Source organism: Ambystoma mexicanum, chromosome 8 (genome assembly GCF_040938575.1).
Source record: "Ambystoma mexicanum isolate Mex_15411 chromosome 8, UKY_AmexF1_1, whole genome shotgun sequence".
Lineage (NCBI taxonomy): Eukaryota > Metazoa > Chordata > Amphibia > Caudata > Ambystomatidae > Ambystoma > Ambystoma mexicanum.
This window is the reverse complement of record NC_090929.1, coordinates 34,815,271-34,830,805: the sequence shown is the minus strand read 5'-3', so window position 1 is coordinate 34,830,805 and position 15,535 is coordinate 34,815,271. Positions and strand designations below refer to the sequence as shown.

The window sequence follows — 15,535 nt, the reverse complement described above, 5'->3', positions numbered from 1 at the left end:
TCCAGCCAGTCTGGTCAGCACTTCCCCCCCCACACTACCATATATGGAACTTCCACCCAACAGCCAGTCAGGGGGAAGGGACAGAGGCAGGGCTTCCCAGGACTTCTGGAATATCTGGAAGATCAAGCTAACAGGCGATGGAAGGCAAGAGGCCATGGGGGCCATTTTGTCTCCATTAGGAATCTACCGATTCCAATGACAGGGCCTGGGCATCCCAAAATTGAGGACGCTCAGGGCACTAGTGATTTCAGCACAGAGCTGCCACCAGCCCGTACCCACAGGTGCACAAAAACATACACTAGAGGCACAGGGTTGCACCCCTACCCATGGGTGCCATAAGGGTATCCCATGGGTCTGTTCACCAAACCAAGAGAGAGCTGCACCACCAGGAGTCCCACACGAACTCCTGCGTGGAAAACACGACAGCACACGATAAAAATCAGTAAAGGACAAGGATACGGAGGCCCTGTCCCTCCGATGCATTTCCAGCATCACACTCGCTTCCTGCTCCACACACACTGCAGACTTTTTCCTCTCTCCTTCTCCGGTCTGCCAAATGCAGGCGATTTCCAACTTTAAATGTCCCGTGCAGCTGCCTTTGATCTTGACAACTAGGCTGCACGTTGTACTTAGTGTCACATTCCTTCCACATTGATTCCTTGGTCCTTTTCCTAAACACACATATAAATACAAATTCTATTACAAGAAATAAAGTATACAATCACTTTGCATTAATACAGATATAAAATCACAATATATAAAAACAGAATATAAAAAAAAACAATCGGGATAGAAACCCATCATTCAAACCCTAAACTATTATGAATTACAGTAGCTAGATCTGCATGCTGAAAAGTACATGAAAAAGAATTACATCTCCATGCATTTGGCCCTCAAGTTCCAACTTCTAATGATATAACGGGATGCAGCAGACACCACATATTTATTAATGATTATTACATTTGTATTGCGCTCTTAACACCCAGGCATCTAGGCGCATGATGTTGTGAGTTTGCAAGAGATCACTGCTTCGCTGGTCAGACTATGTCCCTCTGCTCTAAATATTTAACATAAATATGATTGTCTCAATCTAAGGGTGTTAGGACAAAGCAAAAGAAAGTGAGTAATTGTTTCTTTTGTGGCACCACACATTGGGCAAGCATCGCTGTCAGCCAACTTCCAGCGCTTCATAAAGGGGGCCAACGGTAGTATCCCGCACCTAAAGCGCAAGAAGCAGACCGTCTAACAAACAGCGCAATATAAATAATTTCATTGGGTCTTTTATTCTAGTCACAGCCTGAGCGTTAATACACAGCAGAGTTTCCCAGACAGAATCTTCACCCCAAACCAATAGTAATCCTTTCACATAGGAACCCCATTTCACACTCTTCTCCCCTTCTAATGACATCAACTCCATTAGCCTTTCTCCAAACCCTCTGCATGCCATAACCTAAGCCAGTATACCAGAGGCTTCAGTGCAATCGCATTACCAAGTGGGAGCACGTCCAACTCCAGACGTACACAGAGGGGGCACATAAGTGCGTAACTTCTGTGATATTCAACACTCTTGTGTTTCTGTAACCCCATAGTTCAGCCCCATACAAGGAGGCTGGGATAGATTGAGCACTATACAGTTGTAACACTGGCGCCACGGCTCCGCACACAGATAAACAAAGTTTTCCGAGCACCACAATGTTTGTTGAGACTTGAGTTAGACCGCTCGCGCTGCGCTGCCCATTCACCATTCTCCTCAAAACAAATACCAAGGCAGTTGAAATGACAAAATTGTTCTAGGAAACCTCCCCCCACTTATGTTGATAGTGAGCAGAACACTGTTTTGGGCAGAACACCATCACTTTTGTTTTCCCTAAATATAATTCTGGCTGTAAATCTTTACACTTGGCTTCAAAGATTCCAAGGGAATTTCTTAAGCCTGCTGGGGTCGATGACAGTGCTGCTCCATTATCCGCGTAGAACAGGTTTGGGTATGATGTTTTACTCAATTTTGAGCGGTCCTGGCTGTTAATCGCTATTGATTCCATTATATCTTGTACATCAAGACAAAACAGTAGGGGGGCAACCACACATCCCTGCCTTACTTCTTTGCCGACTTAGAATGGTTGACATACTTCCCCTTCCCCCTAGGCCCCATTTGACCACTGCAGTTTCCTGTGTACAGTTGGCACAGTATTATAACCAGGGGGGCTGGACACTTTCCTCTGAGAAGCATCTCCCATAGGGTTTCTCCTGAAACATTATCAAAAGCTGCTTTGAGATCTAAAAATGCTACATAGAGACTGATGCATTTCTGCAAAAGGAGGAACAGGATAAAACACGGTTCAAGTGTTTCTCTATTCTTTTAGAAGCCTGCCTGAATGGGTGAAATCACATGGTTTTTGTCAACCCACTCCTGAAAATGATTTAATAGGATTTTCCCAAACATGTTCCCAGTGGTGTCTAAGAGAGATAGAGTGATAATTCGCCGGTAAATCTCCCTCCTTTTTTATAAATAGGCACCAGGAGTGCGCTTTGCCATTGCTTTGGTATTTTCCCGGTCCTGCAGATGTCCATGTTTTTAGCTCTTCCTTATATAGGTCTACAGGGATAAAATCAGGCCTGGCTGCTTTCATCGTGTGGTAAATAGAATCCCACCCAACCACTCATCCTGAGCTCCTTGAATGCGTGTGCTAGAATGAGCAGGTTTATGCTCCATCTCATAGGTGGTACTAAGATGGGCCCACCAATCACTACCCGAGATATTCACTGTGTCTGCCTGACCTTCGCCCTTTAATTGGCCGGAGAATAATTCCTCTGCTGCACCCGATTGTGTGCCTATATTCGAACACCAGGGCCTCTGTAGGAGGCCACTCCAGAGCAGGCCCTTCAACTGAGTTATTTTAATATTTTTTTTTTACAAATGAAGGAGTCCGTCGGGGCTGTCCCCTGGCTCCACTTTTGTTCATCTTCTTTTTGGATTTTATGCCTGTTTTACATCTGCCAGTTTCACTTCCTCCATCTCTAAATGGGGTGATGTACCCCACTCTATGCAGATGATACAGTACTATTAAATATGAGCCCTAAGGGGCTTGCTAGTAGCCCTAACTTTGTATCTAATCATTTTAAAATAAATGGTTTAAAATGAAACCTCAAGAAAACCAAGATAGTTGTTTTTGGTTCCAAAAAGGAAAATTAATTATAATTGGTGCATCGATAATGTGAATCAAAGTGTGGATGATTCATAAGGCTCTCTGGGTGTTATGTTTGAAAGCCATTGTCAGTGGTGAACCGCTTAAGGACTTGTTTGGGTGGGCTCAGGACTTTTTATCATAAATTTGGCGGTTTTCGTTTTGAGAAGTGTATTCAAGCCCTTGAGGGAAAGATCCATTCTGCCAGCTTGTATGGCAGTGAGCTGTGGGGAATGCGAGTTGTTCCTCGTTGGATCGTATTTTATGCGCTTGTCTTAGAAAGCTCCTAGGAACGATGCCCAGCACCCCAGGGGCTTCCCTTGCACTAGAGACCAGTGTCTTAAATATTGGCGTACAGGCAGGAAATTAGGCTTTTAGAATTTGTCCACAATCTGCATTCCATCCCCACGACGAACCCCAACATTGTGAACGTGAGGGAGGAAATGGCAAAGGCGGAGCCGTATGCCATTTACCCTTGAAACAAGAACTGCTCAAGTATGTGTCAAAAATGGGGAATTGCTTTTGATGAACTGAGGGATGGTTGATGAAAGCATCAACTCTGTATGAAAGCTAGAAAGAGAAATTTTGAATTTGCAATTAATAGTATGGAAAGATTAAGTACGTTGGGCTACCTGCGGAAGGCACGTCGCACCTATGATGAGAATTACTCTGAGCGTTATTCGCTCACCAGTGCAAAGGCGCATAATTCGCAATGATGCGATTGAACATTTTGCCTCTGAGGGCACTTATGACGTGCTTGTATAACATCAAGCTTTGTATAGGTGGCTATGGAACTGAGGAGGACGTAAATCACTTTTTATTTATTTGCCCAAACTTACTGGATTGGAGGCATCTTTAGTTGAAGTCATGTTATTGCCAATCCTATCAGGCTTGTCTCTGCTGCTATGAATGTTGTTCTGTCATGTGTGGAGCCGCATTGTATTAATGATATGTGTGAGTTTATTGCTGGAGCATTTAAACATATGGCAAGAAAACGCTAAGCCTTTTAATATTGCAGTGTTTAATGACCGTTTTTAATAAAATAAATGAATGTGTTTTTCTATTCCTTTGTTAATGGTAAAAACCAAAATAAAGTATATTTCTCTCTCAGAATAAGAGTTTATCTTTCCCCATACAGGCTAAATGAAGTTCTTCCCACTGCTAGGCCACAAACTCCAATTTATCCTATGGAATAATTCCTTATATGTCAGTGCTGAAAGGTGAGATTTATTCTCTTTAGCGACTCCTTTAGCACAGTTCACCATCAATGTGTTTGCTGTGCAGCACTCTCCATCATACCAGCCAGTAGTATTAACTGCCTTTCTCCTTAGAAGACGCTTAGGGGCTGTAAATAAAGTTCTATCTTACCCGTAAGAGCCTCTTATTCAGCCAGTATAGTTGCGCTTGGGTTTTGACCATCGCCAATGTCATGTATACTATCCCCAATTGCTTGATATAGATCACTCTTCAGGCCCAGTTCCTTTACCTTTGCCCATCTGAGCATCCTCTGAGCATTTCCCATCACACCTATTTCCTGTGCCCTATACATGGTTCTAGTTGCTGGAGGGACTGTTCCCTTCAACATAAGGTTTAGACTCGGTGGGCAGGGACGACATCGAACTGGGCGACCTTTTCTCTGCATCCGCTGTTGTGGGCAAGAAGGGCTGAGGGGCCCCCCATGCAAGTCCATTAGGGACAGTAAAATACAGTGACTAGGATGATGTGCACGCTTGCAGGATTTGTACCTCAGGAAGCCAAAAGGAGCCCGTGACACACCCAGTGGTTATGGCTCAGTAATGAAGCTGGGGTGCCCCTGTGCATTTATTTATTTCAGCTGGGAATAGGCTTGATGATAGCCACGTATAACCTAGGATTAACTGAAGTCCACAAATCATGTCAACTAGTACTTCAAAGGCTGAATGAGAAAGGACAATACAAAGCAGAAGTGTACAGGAGACAAACTGAGAAACGCAGAGAGCTGGCAAAGTATAGTGGGGTACGGGGAAGGCAAAGCAAGGGTCTCAGAAGAGCAGACAGTACAATTCCTGAATAAAGACTCCACCCTGCGTTTCAATACAATATTCCGAACCACGCTTTACTACTTCAGTGCATCTGATGTCCAGTGGCGTCTGCCATTTTGTGAGGATTAGGAATTGCCTTTGTCCACGGTCTAACTTCCCTCCATGCACAAAGGAGCATGTACCTGTGAGCGCTTCCATTTGGCCATATCAGGAACCATGTGAATTTCCTTCTTGGGTACAATGAAGCTGTGACCTGCGAGAGGCATCGCCCCATCTTCTGGGGGGGCAGCTAGGAGAGAAGATGAAGCCGGCATTATTTACAATGTCTTCATTAATTAGGGAAAAGAAAAATAGATTACAAACACAAAAGGAAAAAAAAAACAGTACAGATTGGTAGTACATCTTGCTGGTGCTTTGATAGAGTTGGTGCACTGCAGCTTTGGCTTGCTTCCTAGGTTTCCAACCAAACTCTACTCGGGTGCTAGTTCAGTATTGGCTTTTATTAGGTTATGCTTAGGAAAGCAGCACATACGGCGCCCTTTCTACAGGTATCCAGTCCGTGGCCGCCTGCAGAAGAATGGAGACGAGCACCAGGGGAGAGAGGGCAGGAAGTGGGAGCAGATAGCTTCTATGGCTGTAATGTCAGTGAAGAGCAAAGGGAACATACTACTGATCACATGACGTTCTGAAGAACCAGCCCATGGCCTGTGAGGGCAGATGCTGCTACTTTAAGGGAGTTGCACTGTATTGTACAATATGCATATGCTACTCTGTAAAAGTATTGTGAAGCTCAATAATTCAGTAACAGACACCCCACATTTTGAAATTAATTCATGAGCATGTAACTTGAGAGGACATTAAAGAAAAAATCTTGACCTTCGATATGTTTCACTTTTCACGGCCTAATAGAATATTGACGTTTCAAAATTCAATTCATTACAGCAAGCTCGGCGAGACGCCGCTCATTACCATCCTCATGTGACTTCAGTGAACGGGATTCGGCAGTATTGTATGTTATTGGTTAAATCTCAATATTACTGGTGGCCATCAGTATTTATTTGTTTGGATGTATTGGACAAGCTGTGTCTTGCGCACATGATCTTAGTTGCTTGAGGGGATATTGTGTTGAGGCCATCTACTTCACTGGAATACAACACTCTCAAGGAAAGCCACCAGCCATGTTGGAATCAAATAGTAGGAAGCTCCTTTTAGCCACATAGTGCACAGAAGAATTGTTTCCTATAGATTAGTTGAATGCTGATGCATTGCAAGAGCCCTACAGGAATCAGCGTTATTATCAGAGTTGGAGACATTCACAGTAAAATGTCTTCCCCCAGAGGCCAATTACAAACCTCGTTTTTGGGGTGAACAGAGATAGTTGTACAAACTCTGTTCCTTTTTGGCATGGCAAAACTAGCAATTATATCAAGGTTTTAAAGACAATATATGTATGCATGAAAGTATTTGTTGAATACTCACTTCTGTGCCTGTTCTTTGGAGTAGGTTGTTAAATTGCCCAGAATAGGCGATGCCCAATTAATGATCCCTCGGTTCAGATTTACACTGGACCAGTGTCAAAGGGAGGACTCAGAACCCTGTCAAACAACCACCAAAGGTCACCCCAGGAGTCCCGATGATGCTGCGTTATGCTCCTGAACTACAAGGATGTGGGTCACGTGCCTGCTGGGCCTAGAGACCCAAGCTACTCCTCACTGATGAAGCCCAACAAGGCCGAAACATGTTTGGGGATGCTTGTGGTCTCGTGCAGAAGGGATGTGATCTAGCAGTTTGGGCTGGACTGCCCCTTTTGGGGTGGGACCAAGCCTGATTTGCATATGGTCTTTCCCCTTCTGTAATGGCTTGGCAGGCGAAGAATGATAGCCTGGAGGGTTGCCCAGAGCAACGCCAGAGGTTAAGATTCATTCTAAACCTTCCAGCCATCACCTCTTTATTTTTGCCCTGAACTACAAGGGTACATTCTGGTCCCTGCAATAGTAATTTGCATTTATTTAGAAAAGGGCAGGTTTTTAAAAGAAAACAAGAAAAAAAAATTCGCAACCCTGGTCCCAGCTGCTGTCCAAAAGTGGACTAGGACTATGATGGAGGCAACGCCTGTAATGAAGCCCCCCGCCTTTTGGCAGAGGACAGTCACATTAAGCCACCAGAGGGCCCGTCTGAGACCCCAAAGAGCCACTGGAGTCAGGTGGAGTTGAATTAAATGATTCCTATTGGATGGAGTGAGCCTGAAGCTTGTTCCGGCTAGACCCAAACTGGAGATGGTAGAAGCCAATCTTTTCCTTTCAAGGGAAAGGAGCTACAACAAGCTAGAAGCCCTGGGAAATGGGCCGCATGCATTTAATAGGTCAATGGCAAACACAGTTAAGTATTGTGCACCGAATCTTTAAGTATTCTGGAAAAGCTATCAATTATGTAATCAAAACATCATCTGCATTCAGATATAGAAAAGTATATTTCTATTGTTTATTGAATAAACGCTTCCCAACAATATATCAAAGAAAATGAATATGAGCTTCTCAAAGATATGCCGATATCAACCTAATGGTCTCCAATATACACCATTGGTCTCTTCAAAGAAAGGAATGCATTTCATGATCACAATTTAGTCCATGTTGGCTGTGTGTTTGTATGTAGTTTGGCTATCCCATGGGCGTGTACAGACAATGATGTGTGCAGGAGGGGAGCGTACTCAAAGCTTTTTTCAGTTGCTAATCTTCACAATTGTATCTAAATGGGACGCATGGCTATTCCTCACAATTGTATCTAAATGGGACGCATGGCTATTCTTCACGATTGTATCTAAATGGGACGCATGGCTATTTTTCACAATTGTATCTAAATGGGACGCATGGCTATTCTTCACGATTGTATCTAAATGGGACGCATGGCTATTTTTCACAATTGTATCTAAATGGGACGCATGGCTATTCCTCACAATTGTATCTAAATGGGACGCATGGCTATTCCTCACAATTGTATCTAAATGGGACGCATGGCTATTCTTCACGATTGTATCTAAATGGGACGCATGGCTATTTTTCACAATTGTATCTAAATGGGACGCATGGCTATTCCTCACAATTGTATCTAAATGGGACGCATGGCTATTCTTCACAATTGTATCTAAATGAAACGTATTAACAAAAGAATTAACAAAAATGAAGCAATGTTTTTGATGGGAGCATCAGCCTATTAAGCCAGTCAATGGTAAAACCGGATTAAAACGTGCGAGGTACAATGCAGTGTGGGAATACCTCCAACTATATAAAGTGGAAACATAGGGAATGTTTGGGGGAGGAGGCGGAGGGGGATATGTCTAGGATTTTGAAAGCTGTCGAGATGGAATCCTATGTTCCAAATAGCTGAAAGCTGAACGTTCTATCTGAAGATAACTGGGCACGTGGAAACATTTAGCTACACTAAATCTGCTTTGCTAAAGGGAGCTGCGAGTTCCTTTGAAAAATCGAGTCCCTCATAGCTTGGGAGACCCCACGGCCAAGTTATTTGAGGTGTCCGGTCAAATGTTCGAATGCATTTGATCGAATGACAAAATGCTCGAGTCAATTTGACCGAAAACAAAAAGGTTGAATTTTTTTTTTGTTTAAACTATATTTTTTTGCTCTAGTATAGGTAAAAAAGGTTTTTAACACCAAAAACAGGGGTTTGGCGAGGGAGGGGGAACCCCCACCAAAATTTAATAAAAATAAAAACCTTTTTTCAGTCAAATTGACTTGAGCATATTGTCATTCGATCAAATGCATTCAAGCATTTGACCTGTAACTGTTATTCGATATCAGAGACAACAAAATGTCATAAGCATGGCCCCTTTGGCAAGTACGCAGAAGGTAAACTCTAGATTGGTTTCTGGATTGTTGTATACCTAAGAGCATTGTGGCTACCAAGTGTGTGTTGGCAACTCGGTTGCATTGCTCCAGCAACTGTGTTTTCGTAGAATTTTATTGCCAGAGCGGATGCAGACGCCAAAGGTCTCCAACTTTCAAAATGTGTGTCCCCTCTACCATACCCTGGGGTCGGTTGCTTTCTTATCTGCACCTGTGTGGTAGTATTCAAATTTACCTGACATTTACCCATAACAGAGATGCTGCCTACCGACTATCTTCTAATAATGCTTAGAAGGAACTTTTAAGAAACTTGTCAAGTCTCCTGTAACGTGACTTGGAAAGTATTTAACTGTACATGGCCATTTTCTATGGGTCAAAGGAAAAATGAACATCAAAAGCACACCCTTTTTCAAATGTTGTATAATCAGGAAATATAGGTAAGTATTTTGGGCAGAGTTAGTGTTTTTGTATTAAGCAGGAGTTAAAGGGGCAGAGGAGAGAAAGACAACCTTGACACCTACGTTGTACTACATGAAAGAGATAAGGACAAGTTCCCAAGTAAGGAACTCACGTCCCCTGCACACTAACTTTTGTTTGGATAAGTATATATTTTTTTAAATCGTTCTATTACCAAGATATGTAATTTATATGACCATTTAGAATTTCTACCATCTAAATAATATAAATTGTTGGTCTGGTTATCCAGACAAAAGGTAGTGTGCAGGGGACGCGAGTTCCCTACTTGGGAACTTGTCCTTATAATTTTCTATGGGTCCCCTTTGGTTCCCTGAGGTTTTAGGCAACACCAATGCTGCCATAGTAGCCCACATGGTACACCGAGGTCAACTATGATATGGCATTTATAACGCGCCTATACACAAGTGTTTCAAGGCGCGATGAGGCAAGGGCGGGGAACAGAGGGAAGACAGACAATGATCTTACTAAGCCAGGTGACACTGAGATTGCGCAAGTGCAGGGGGTGTGGGAAAGTGCAGGGGGCAAGGAGGAGGGCAGTGCATGGGATCGACAGTAAACAAAAAAAATAGAGAGACTAATAAAAGCAAGTGTGCTGCGCAGCATGCTGGTGGCTGTATTGTAGTTTTAGCTTCACCACAGTGCAGTCATTTTTACTGCTTCAGTAGCCCAATGCACTAGTATGGTAGTAGTTAGGCTACCCATGTATTTAAGCCCTACTCCTAGCCACTTGTTATGTGCCATATATGTGTGTTAGGTTATGTTGATTTATACTGCACACTGCTACCATTTGCATGGTCTCCAGGCACTCACGTGGCCCTGTAAGAGTGTGGGAGGGGTAGGTTAGTGACAGAAGAGGGATAGGATAGAGTGTGCTCTTCTGTTGGTGGTTACAGAAACAGGAGAAACTGGCATCTGTGTGTGTCAGCTTTGAGTGTGCTTTGATTGTGTGCACTGGGGCTATTGTGTACAGAGGGGCAACGTCCAATGTTTGGGTTATTTGCATGAGTTTGCTTGTGGCGGATGTGTGGCTTGTGTGTTAGGTGTAGTAAGGCTAGCTCATATGGGTGTGTGTGGTTCATGGGAGGGATGCAGGAAAGGAGCAGGGGTGGTGTGAGAAACCTGAAGGTGTCTCCCTGGCTAGTCCCCGGGGAATCTGTCATCCAAGTGCCCAGGACACAGCACTCGCTTTTGGATCAAGTTCCGGGGGGTGGACCAGTGCAGAAGGATCACCTGGGTGAGGGGTCTTCGGGGAGTGGGACACTGGATGGTGAGACGCAGTATCCCTCCCTTCCGTTTAACACCTTTACCCCATCCTACCCAGTAGGAAATATGAAAACTCATCCCTCAACACACTTTTTCCTACAGGAACACTTTCACACAGACAGCCTGCTCCGGGAGAAAACAGACTCACACCCGAGCCGTGTACATGAACATGTCCCACTACTATGGTCAGGCAAGGTCAAGCTATCAGTTGTAACCATTCATACCAGACTTACATTGAACTTCCCCACACTGATAAACGGTGGAGCACGAGAGCACACTCTGAGCTAGGCAAAGCACACAAAGGGAAACCAGTTTCGAGATAGCAGCTGAACGAGGGAAGAAAGACGGCAAACCACAAAGTGTGCCCAAGGAGGGCGATACCCTTGAACTTTCCAGTGGAAAGCTGCTTCTAGACACCCTGGGATTGCAAAGCATAAGGTCAAGAAGCAAGGCGGAAGAATCCTGTATTGTGTCAGATACCCGGGGCCCTCCTACATGGCTGATCAAGTCAGAGAAGCAGCAGCCTTGGTAACGTCCTTGGCTCCAAGATCAAAGAAAGATCAACACAGCCAGTGAGTTTGAGAAACCGATGCAATATCGGTCTGTGTTGAAGTCAAGGTTGCAAGCAGCAACATTTCATACAAAAAGCAAGGATAAAGATTGCTGAACGCGTGTGATGAAAGACGTGAGGACAGCCTAACGGCTGATGAATGTTTCAACTGTAGCAATAAAAAGATACAATATTCGTGACAGAGTGGTCCAGCATCGCGTATGTGCTCAATTGAAGGTCTCTGTAAAATATTCAACTACGAAGTGGTAAAAACGAAAGTAAACGATAAAGAATAAGAATTGGTGTGAATTGAAGTGTTCCTGCGACTGTTTAAGCAACACCCATCGCACATTCGAAAGTCCTTAGTTTTTGATACAAAGGGATCGGAGCCCGAATGAGGGGGACATGTGGTCCAAGCCCGAAGGAGGGAGACCAACTATGAACATTGTGCTAAAGGGATATGAGCCCAAACAAGGGGGATCTGTGGTCCGAGCCCAAACGAGGGAGACAAATTGTGAATCTGTGAACGTGGAAATCCTGATAATCCTGTTACGTCAGGCACTTTGCAATAGGTGAATGCCATTGGAAGAGAGGCTGATATCTATGCTTTGAACTGTTTCTTCGTGGCCAAGAAGCCAGAGCGTGTGTGTGAAGCTCCAGCATGCCACCTTGTCCCATGCTGAAAACGTGGGGAAGCTAAGCCAACTACTCAACTATCCTGACACATTGGGCCTCATTACGACTTCAGCGGTAGCCGTGCTGTTAATTACCGGCACGGCTGCCGCCGAAGTCATGAATTTACCAGTACCCAGAAATAGGGATTTATCGGGGCAGCCCAGCCCCAGCAGACCCGGTAAATCATTGCCGGTAATTATTACTCCCCATTCCCAATTGAAACCCATTGAACTCAAATGGGAATGGGAGGCCGGATCCACTGGCACCATTCATGAATGGTGCCGGTGCATTCGTCAAGGTCTGCTCGCGGGCGCCGGTCTGCCCGCAAAGTCAGTCCTGGCGGGCTGAAAGGCACCCACGAGCAGAACTCGTAGTTTGCCGGTCGGTAACAACAGTACCAGCAAGCTTACCAGTGCCATTGTTACCGGACAGGCAACCTTGTAATGAGGCACATTATTTCTTGAACACTTTTTTGCCTACATTGTTGTCCCAGACATTTTGTATTTAAAAGTAAGGATTGGCAATAGGTTTATTAGTACAAGCCCTTTTATTTTGACAGACTCCACTAGGACTGCTTTATTATTATTTGATAATCGTAGCTTGCTCCCATCCTTAGATCTAGGATTAGATAGGCGTTCAACCAACCAATTGAAGTTCAATAAACCCCCTTAAACTGGGATCACTTGTGTCTGTCTTCACTGTTTGATACCATGCCTTCCATACAGAGGGGAATGGCACCATCCCACCCCCCTAGACGAGTCCTATTGGACGAAATGGGACATACCAGGGGGCAGAGGGGGCGTCCCAAGAATCCCCAGACGATCATATTATAGGTGAGTAAGACATAGGGCGCGCATAAAAGTAGACGCCATTTTGTATTCATGGTCAAAGAGCAGGGCATGTAGGGCCAAGTAGTAGTCAGCGTGTTAAGCACAGGCCGCAAGCCTGAGGAAGGAATCTGAATAGGCCCAAGAGCTGATGAGAGGCCCACGCTGCTGCCAACTTTCACAGACGACCCCCTTTGCTCCCAAAGTGTTGCCAATATGTTGCTCCAAAGAAGAATGTGACCCGCGACAGCGATGGGGCCTGGGTGTCGTGTTATCACAAACAGGCCAAAGCAGGCCTTCAACCCCCAACCAGCCAACCACGAGTTATGGCACATGCCCCAATCCCAAGACCCCTGAATTCCAGGATACTAGTTGACCCCAAACCACGGACCATAAACCTATCAACCATAAAAGACATGGGCGTCTCACCTTTATTCTAAAATGGCATGATTTGTAATGCGAGGTACAGGGAGGGATTGTTCTAGTTCAAAAGCGAGAGTGGAAGCCTGGGAAACCCAGAGACGCAATCGTGATGAGTGAAATGCGCGTGTATGTGGGTTACTGTGACCTCGAGACTACCCTGTGCCAGTCTTTCAAGCATGCCCAGTCCCCTGAATAATGATAAAGTAGCACTATTTTTCAAACTGTAGCCAATTGCTCTTCTGGCCTTGGTTCCATGGAGACGATAAGCCGAGCAGACCCCACGTGATGGAAGGCGGACGGACTCGGCTGCGACCAATGGCCTGGCATCCCCCATGGAGCAGGTCGACCATGTATAAGGTCGTACCAACCAGCCACAAAGGTTTTTCCCATATATAATGATGTCACTATTGACGATGTTACCCCTTATAAGCTTCAGCTCGTACCTTCTTTCCCTCAGAACGCTCCTGGGCAGCAGAGTTATTTGCTGGCTCACCTATTTTTGTATGATTAAAACTTGTTATCCTTGCAAGAATCTATTGGCTTTTTTTTCTCTAAGCGGGTTGTATTTTTTCTGGTGTGAGCGTTTAGGGGCGTTCCTTCATTATGTATGACAGGAAAAGAAAAAGTCAAAAAAAATAATAAATCACTTGGTTGAAATACATTACTGAAATCTATTCAGAATTATAATAAGGACTTGTGGAAAAAATGTGGTAACCATTACTAAATAACCACAAGGGTTTATACTTGCCATGACAAAGCCCACATTGGGTGAAACATATGCAGTGACCCATTAGGTTCATGTGGGCATAGCTTTGGGAAGCTCATATTCATTTCCTGAGATATGTTGTTGGGAATCTTATACTTTGTCATTTTGTACACACATAAAAATGGTTGTAATAAGAAAAATATACTTTTCCATATCTGAATGCAAATGATGTTTTGATTATGTAATTAATAGCGGTTCCAGAATAAAAAATAAGGACTACACGCGCAATACCTAACTGTGTATGGAGTTGACTTATTAGACCAGGCTGTCTGTCCATAACAGTCTATGTTAGGTACCTGCAGTTGAATACATGACCGACAAACCCACCATACTTATAGTAAATTAAGAGGTTGGCGTGTTGCTTTTTATTCACTATATTTTAGTATCGCATACGTTCAAAGACCAGATGAAGCATTGCTTGCAGTTTGCAGGATCACAGAGAAGACTTGGTTACAAATACAGAATGGATTAAATAAACTGAAGCAAATACACACCACTCATGCGTGAGTAAAAAGAAACAAGCATCGTTTCTCCCAGTTAGGACTGATTTTCTATACTTGAGCCTGGGGGACAGATGTATAGAAGTAAACGAATTGGCAAACAAGGACGGCGAGACTCAGCGCAAGGACCTGAATTATAAGGAGTGCTGTGAGGAGCGCTGCGGGTGAGTGTATGTGTGGGGACTTGCCAAGTCCTCCACCATTAAGACAGAACCAAGTTGTTTTTACAGACATACTGCGCACGCACACACAATATAAATTGCAGTTGGTGTATGTTATTTCCCAAGAAGGTAGCCCGAGACGTGTTTCGAGCACTTGCTCTTCTACCGAGGCTACAGGTTAAAGTACATGCAGAATAGGCCACATGGAAACAACCCAAGCAACAAAGCAAAAAAAAAAAAAGTGGCAAGTTCACCATACAATTACACATCAGGCATATGAGATCAAAAGCAATCATATTAAAAACAAAGAAATAATCAAGGGCATGAGAAGGTAATTCGAGTACCAAATAGAGTAAGCCAGTGCATGTAGGAAAAGAAGAACGTTTTTTTTTGAGAAAATGGCAATTGAAATGGCACACAGAAGAAAGAATGAGGAGAAAAAAAACAAGAACATAAATGTTAGCATGTTTCATCTAGGTATAATATATTACTCTGTAATTCTATGTACTGGCCTATTCTGCATGTACATTAACCTGTAGCCTCAGTAGAAGAGCAAGTGCTCGAAACACGTGTCAGGCTACCTTCTTGGGAAATAAACATACACCAACTGCAATTTATATTGTGTGCGTGCAGTGTGTCTGTAAAAACAACTTGGTTCAGATGTAGAGAAGGCCAACCTATATTGTGACAGGGACAAGTCTGGGGAGCTGTAGCCAAACCAGTTCAAGATAGCAAGGCGAGTGGTCTAGTCTAAGTCTCAAGGTGTGGTGAGCTTGTAAGGGGTCCACAATGAGTACACACAGTGTAACAGTCAGAGATTACACTTA

At 44.0% G+C, this 15,535-nt stretch overlaps 1 protein-coding gene across 2 annotated transcripts in view; it reads right to left on the bottom strand.

The window, feature by feature from the left end:
* PTPA (protein phosphatase 2 phosphatase activator) overlaps window positions 1–15,535 on the bottom strand; it is a 698,483-nt gene that overhangs the window by 581,883 nt on the left and 101,065 nt on the right. For both annotated transcript variants that reach the window (XM_069609220.1, XM_069609221.1), the window contains exon 2: window positions 5,389–5,495. In XM_069609220.1, coding sequence (XP_069465321.1) covers window positions 5,389–5,495 — 107 coding nt within the window. The remainder of the gene's footprint in view (window positions 1–5,388; window positions 5,496–15,535) is intronic.